At 48.6% G+C, this 7,404-nt stretch overlaps 1 protein-coding gene across 1 annotated transcript; it reads left to right on the forward strand.

The window, feature by feature from the left end:
* The first annotated feature begins 491 nt into the window (after positions 1–491).
* On the forward strand, positions 492–1,844 carry LOC101596129 (sperm motility kinase Y-like). Its single transcript, XM_004658834.2, has one exon. It carries the CDS (start codon positions 492–494, stop codon positions 1,842–1,844), a length of 1,353 nt encoding a protein of 450 aa, XP_004658891.2.
* Positions 1,845–7,404: the final 5,560 nt, after the last annotated feature.

Here is a 7,404-nt window from a genome sequence, read left to right on the forward strand (position 1 = left end):
AATAGGCATGGACTTTTGGTGTCCACAATGAACTGAACAAAGCAAATCATTCTGAGTTCACAGGTTGTTATTTATTATTCTTATCTTTCCTAAGTAGGAAAAAAATGTCCTTAGAGCTAACCGGAGATTATAAGGACAGCCATGATTGGCCCATTTCTTGCCCTGAGCTCACAAGGAGCCATTGTGAGGAAGTTACTCATGTCATGTGGGTTAGGGCTGACCTGGCCTGGACATCCCCAGTGTCGCCTCAGGTGCCCTGAGATGAGCATTGGCTCAACAGTCAGTGAAGTACCCAGTGTTCTGGTGACATATCTTACTGTTGTCTGTCTTTGGCATTTATTGTTTTCCTTTGTTTGTCTTGTTGACTGTAATAGTTGAGTGATAGTTACAATAGTAGTTTACCCTAACTACAATTACTGCCTGCCATGGGTCTACACCCAAGTAGATTTTTGAACAGGTGCTATTGTGTTCTGCGGCTGAAATGTGTCGTAATGACAACAATAGAAATGCAATATGAGTTTCTCAGGATCATCGGCTACGGAGGATTTTCCCAGGTCCAACTTGCCTGCCACCGCCTGACGGGAACACAGGTTGCAATTAAAATTACGCCAAGAAGAGGCCCCGCATCACGAGTGGTTGCTAGAGAAATTGACATCATGAAGAAGCTACATCACCCCAACATCATCAAATTGTATCAAATTTCCAGGAGTCTGAAGTATGCATACATAATCATGCAATTCGCAGAGGGAGGGGATCTGCATGATCACATTTGCCAGACTGGGACCCTGGAGGAGGGGGAGGCATCAACAATATTTGGACAGATCCTGTGCGGCGTCCGCTACCTGCACAGGTCGGGCATCGTGCATGGAGACCTGAAGCCGGAGAACATACTCATCGATGTCAACGGGACCATCAAAATCTCTGATTTTGGCCTCAGCTCCTACTTTACGGAAGGAGTAGACATCAGAACCAACAGGGGCACAGACTATTACCTTTCCCCAGAGCGCCTCCTGGATCAGGCATATGACGGCCCCAAGGCTGACATCTGGTGCCTGGGAGTCATCCTCTACGAGATGATCATGGGGTATAAACCGTTCTATTCCCACAGGAAGGAGAAACTGTTTAAGAAAATCAAAACAGAAAAAATTTGGACCCCACCGGATATTTCAAATGATGTAAAAGAACTGATAAACCTATTGCTCAGGAAAAATCCACTGGAGAGACCGTCGTTAGAGAGCATCATGGAGCATCGCTGGGTGGCCCGCGGTCAAGGCTGCACAGCAGTGCCCCCGCCGGTCAGCACCGGCCTCAACCCCAAGGTGGTGCGGCAGATGCAGGAGATGGGCTTCCGCCCGCGCAAGCTGTGCCTCTCGGTGAGGAAGCAGAAGTACGACAAGCTCATGTGTCTCTACCTGCTCCTCCAAGAGCAGGAGGACCTCGCCGGGCCTGCTCAGCCTGCGGGGCCTGAGAGCCCAGCGACGCCGGCCGTGTCCACCTCGGCTGTCCCCGAGCCAGGGAGGATCGGTGACCCTCCCGCTGACGCCCCCCTGACAACCGGCAGCCCGCCACCTCCTGTGGAAGCTGCTCTCCCTGCACTTAGCAGCGTGTCTGCTGGAGGACCAGAGCCAGAAAGCCACAAGGTGTCAAGAGACGCGTCCCAAGAGGGGCATCAGCCCGGGACGAGCCATCGCTGCCAGGGCCAAGCCACCAGGGTGCAGCGAATGCGGAGGAGGGTCGCAGATTCGCTGAGGAGGCTGGCGTCCTGCGTCCGGCTCCCAAAGACTCACAAGTGGTTTAAACACCGAGTTGTACCTGTGAAGGGGGAACATGAAACACAGCCTTAACCAAGTAGGTGGTGCATGGTTTTCCTTCTGACAAATGCTGGTTGTGTAGCTGGTTAGGGTGCAATGTGCCCACAGTGGGAGGAGGAAGTCTTTTCTCTTCACCACCTCTCTTCTGAGAAGGGCTAATCCATCTGAATTTTACTTGTATTCTAAAAAAGCTGAACCTAGCCAGGTGTGGTGGCACACACCTTTAATCTCAGAACTCGAGAGACAGAGGGAGAGGATCACCATGAGTTCGAGGCCACCCTGAGACTACATAGTGAATCCCAGGTCAGCCTGAGCTAGAGTGAGTCCTTACCTCGGAAAACTTTATTTCAAAAAAAGTGCTGACCTTGAGATAGACCACACAAGATGGATTCAGAGTGGGTGGGATTTGGGGAAGAAAGGAGGGGAGTTTGGTAGGAGAGGGCTGAAAGTTTCAGATCTGCAGTGGGCATCAGGTTGGGCACCTGTTCAGTAGCAGCAGTGTGAGCGTGTTGAAGACACACCACATCGTGTTCGTTTTATCATCCCTGAGAACGTTGATTGATCTGTTTGTTTTGCAGTGGAGAGCCTGCGGTCCTTGTGCCGACGGAACACTGGACATGAATGTACGTTGGCAACTGCAAGCAGCCTCCAGCTGAACAGCCCGCAGTACCATTTTCTACCACGTTCCGCCCTCCACAGGAGGCGCAGACCACTACCAGAATATGCCTGGCAGGATGGCCTGCCCTAAAGAAACTTCAAATACTCATGGCAACTTACATCTGTCATGAATTTAATAGGAGAATGCAATAATCAACACTCTTTTACATTTTTACTGATAGAACATGTGGTTCTGTATAGAACATATAGTTAATTTAAAATAAAATATAAATATTAGTGATAATAAAAATTTATAGGTTTAGCAGTCTTAGAATCTTTGTGTGTGTGTGTTTAATTTGATATACAGTCTCATTCTAGAACAGGCTGACCTGTAACTATCTAATGCTTTTTCACCAAGTTTAGGGAAACTTAGGATATCCTCCTACCTCATTCTCCCTAATGCTGAAATCAAAAAATATATATGTATTTATTTGCAAGCAGAGAGAAAGAGAGAAGACAAGTGTAAGCCACATCTCTTGCCACTGCAAACCAACTCCAGATACATGCAGGATTTTATGCATCTGGCCTTACATATGTACAGGACAATTTTTTTTTAATTTATTTATTTGAGAGAGACAGACACAGAGAGAAAAACAGATAGAGGGAGAGAGAGAGAATGGGCGCACCAGGGCTTCCAGCCTCTGCAAACGAACTCCAGACGCATGCGCCCCCCTGTGCATCTGGCTAACGTGGGACCTGGGGAACCGAGCCTCGAACCGGGGTCCTTAGGCTTCACAGGCAAGCGCTTAACCGCTACGCCATCTCTCCAGCCCTGTACAGGACAATTTAACTCTGGTCATTAGCCATTGCAAGCAACCACATTTTAACCACTGAGCCATCTCTCCAGCCCTCTAGAAATATTTTGTTGTTGTTTTGTTTGTTTGTTTGTTTTTCAAGGCAGGGCCTCACTCTAGCTCAGGCTGACCTAAAATTCACGATGTACTCTTAGGGTGGCCTGACACTCACGGCGATCCTCCTACCTCTGCTTCCCGAGTGTTGGCATTAAAGGCTTATGCCCCCATCCCAGGCAAGATATCTTTTAACAACATCCTTCTCAAAGAGAGTGACACATGAACCACTCACCTATCTTCGTGCACAGGAGTAGGTTGCCCTTTCTTTCTTGGAAAAGTGGGTAGGATTTTAGGAAATGTGCAGGCCTTAGGGAACGGTTCCTTCAGACATTTTTAAGTTCTCTTCCAACAGCATCACATGAATGAATGTGCTTCCCAATGGCCGAGCCTAACTTTCATAATGAGGGAGAGAGGGAAAGAGATATAAAAGGAGAGGAATTAGTGGTCATGCCAGGGTCTTTTCCTACTGCCAACAAACCACCCATAAGACACAAGACGTTTGCATCTCTTGCCCGATCAAGAAGCGCGGTAACATCGTGGGTCTATTCCCTATTCTGGAGGAGAGGGAGGCCACCCCATCTCTTCTCAGTAACATCTGAGGTCCCAACATGGACATGTTCATCCAGCCCAGAAGGGTGACGGTTCGAGTCCTCTGCCCGTGGACGCCTTCTGTCCTGGCCACAAACATGAACACGTCTCCTCTTCACGGCGCCGCGGCTGCCTGTGTCACCGACAGCTACCCGGCGAAGACGGGAGCCAGAGGCCGGGGGTGTCACGGGATTGTGGCAAGAGGAGGGGCCCCGGGCATTAGTGCAGTGCAAAGGCGACCGACGGTGAGATGCACACAGGGCTGCGGCTTCCTTCCGCGCCTGCCGCCTGCTTGCGGTTTGACAGGCGTCAGCCCTTCCCGAGGTCCTGTCGTTGCCGCCAAGGCGCAAAAGCGAGCACAGGATCACCCACGGAGGCGAAAGAGGTGTTTCTCTTGACAAACGCTCATTGCAAAAGTGGTTCAAGTCCAGTGTCACGAGCACACATGACATAAGCTCCTTTTCTTTTTTTTTCTTCTTTCTTGGTTTTTCGAGGTAGGGTCTCACTCTGGTCCAGGCTGACCTGGAATTCACTATGTAATCTCAGGGTGGCCTCGAACTCACAGCAATCCTCCTACCTCTGCCTCTCAAGTGCTGGGATTAAAGGCGTGGGCCACCATGCCCAGCAAGTTATCTTTTCTTTTGGGTTGTATAGACAGGGCAGTGCTAAAGACATCCTGGTGCCACCATGTGCAGCACTGGCCATGGATGGATTTTAGCATCTACAGCTGCATCCATGCTAGAAACCTCTACTGTTATGTTCTAGAACATTCATCCCTGCCCAGGAAGTATATTCCACCACACCAATCTTCTGCACACGGATTCTTGCCCAATGGGATCTGTAAATGCTGCTTTGCAATTACACCCTGAATGACCTGTCTTCACACTTGAGAGTGACAGTAGACTATAATCCCCACCCTCTCTCCCTTGTCCCCTGGTCTTATTTTCTATTTCCCATATGTTCCTGGTAGAGTATGTGGTTAATGATAGGTAAAATATGCATTTTAGTAACAGTTAACCAAAAGTTGTAAGTTTGCCTGTCTTAAAATTCTATTTTGCGTGTGACTGTGTTTTGCAGTAAGGTCTCACTCTAGCTGGGGCTGACCTGGAACTTACTCTATAGCTCCAAGTTCATCCCAACTTGGCAACTCTAAGAGATCCTCCAGTATCAGCCTTCAAAATTCTGTTATCACAGGCATGTGTCACCAAGCTCAGTCTTAGAGCCTTTTTTTTTAATTTTCTTATCTTATTTATTTATTTATTTACAAGCAGAGAGAGAGAGGAGACAGACAAAGAGAGAATGGGCATGTCAGGGCCTCTCTAGCCACTGCATATAAACTCCAGACACATGTGCCCCCTTGTGTATCTGTCTTACATGAGTACCAGGGAATTGAACCTGGGTCCTTGAGCTTTGCAGGCAAGCACCTTAACCATTAAGCAATCTCTCCAGCCCCTCTTTGAGCTTTTGTGTAAAAATTTTTTACTTATTTGAAAGAAGAGAGAGATTGATTGTGTATGCCAGGTCCTGTCACCACTGCTAATGAACTGCACATGCCTGTGCCACTGTGGGCATCTCGCCTTATATGGGTCTTGAGGAATTGAACTCAGTTGCTCATGTTATGTAAGCAAGGGCCTTTAATAGCTGAGCCTTCTCTTCAGCTCTCTTTACTTATTTTTTTTAATTATTTATTTATTTATTTGAGAGTGACAGACACAGAGAGAAAGACAGATAGAGGGAGAGAGAGAGAATGGGCGCGCCAGGGCTTCCAGCCTCTGCAAACGAACTCCAGACGCGCGCACCCCCTTGTGCATCTGGCTAACCTGGGGAACCGAGCCTCGAACCGGGGTCCTTAGGCTTCACAGGCAAGCGCTTAACCGCTAAGCCATCTCTCCAGCCCTCTTTACTTATTTTTTAAAGTGTTTTTATTCATTTACAAGGAAAGAGACAGAAGACTGAGAGATGGAGAGAAAGAGAAAGAGAATGGGCATGCCAAAGCCTTTTGCTACTGCAAACAAACTTTATCCTCAAGGCATTTGCATCAATCACCTAAAGAAAAAGTATGACAAAATCATGGCTCTATACCTGATTCTTTAGAAGGAAGGCTACGCCACCTCTTCTCAGGCACAACTAAGATCCCAACTTTCACGTGTTCATCCACCTTGGCTCTCCTCAAACCACAGAGAATCTGTGACCCACCCATCGCCTCACTCCTGACCCCCTCTAACCTCCCAACATCCTAAGCATGACAGGAAAGCAGTCCACAAGGGGGGCGGATCTAATCCCGTGTCTAAGGACCCCTTCTGTAGTGGAAACACGAACATGCGAACCTCTGAGACGCCTCCCCATTGTAGTGCAGACGCTGCCTCTGCCACTGACAGTGTGCCCACGGGGCACAGAAGCCAGAAGCCAGCAGTTTCACCAGGGACACGTGAAGAGGAGCAACCCTGTGACAATGCACCGCTACCATGCGAACTCCACCAGAGGGAAGAGAATCCAGAGAAGGGATTTTGGCTTCCTTAGGAGGCTGCGTTCCTGCCTGCACGTTTAAAAGTCATCACACTCCGTCTGAAATCATGTCAACATCTGCAGTTCATGTCCAACATCCATCACCAGTGATGATCGTCGGTGGATTTTCTATTCCACCCCTCCAGCTAGGCTGAGGGGCCCAGGGAAAACTGTTTCACAAGCCCACAGTGCTCCGCGGCAGCCTTCGCCCGGTCCTGGTATACCCAGTACATCTCAAGGCCTCCACTGTAAGCTACGGTTCGTTTTCAGAGTTCTGTACAATGGCCTCATTTGGGCTCCGATACATGGACTCCAGCTACCCTCTTTCACGTGTCTCATCTCAGCAGCTGCTCCTGGAACTGTCTGCACTTCACGACCCACTTCCCTTCGTTTTTTATGCTTCCAAAACCAATACCAGGTGCTCAGCAGCAAAGCCAACTGTTGACTACAGGGTTGGGGTAACAACTCAACCTTGAACAGGAGCATCTGTGTTCAGCATTATTCCTTTAAGTCACAGCATTTCAGAAGAACTTGCATTCCTGTTGAGGCGTTCCTGGGTGGATTTCACACTTAGGCATCGTCACCCTTAACGGTGGTAATCTGCTGACAATGTAGCTTCAGCCACCTAAACCACTTTCTGTGCCTGTAACTGTCAACCTGCTGTGATTCTTCTGTGATAAGCATTACATCTTCTCTGATGCCCGGTTCTATTCCATCCACCAAGCATGCCAGTTCATTACTTTTGTTTGTTTGTTTTTGTTTTTTGAGGTAGGGTCTCACTCTGCCCCAGGCTGACCTGGAATTCACTATGTAATGTCAGGGTGGCCTCGAACTCATGGCGATCCTCCTACCTCTGCCTCCCAAGTGCTGGGATTAAAGGCGTGCACCACCACTCCCAGCTCCAGTTCATTACTTTTAAATTCAACCATGATAAATTCTTAGGGCTTGGACAAAAGAGTGCAGCCTGCCCTTAGGCCCTTATGCAAAGAGCT

This window comes from Jaculus jaculus, chromosome 11 (assembly GCF_020740685.1).
Source record: "Jaculus jaculus isolate mJacJac1 chromosome 11, mJacJac1.mat.Y.cur, whole genome shotgun sequence".
In the NCBI taxonomy this organism is placed as follows: Eukaryota; Metazoa; Chordata; class Mammalia; order Rodentia; family Dipodidae; genus Jaculus; species Jaculus jaculus.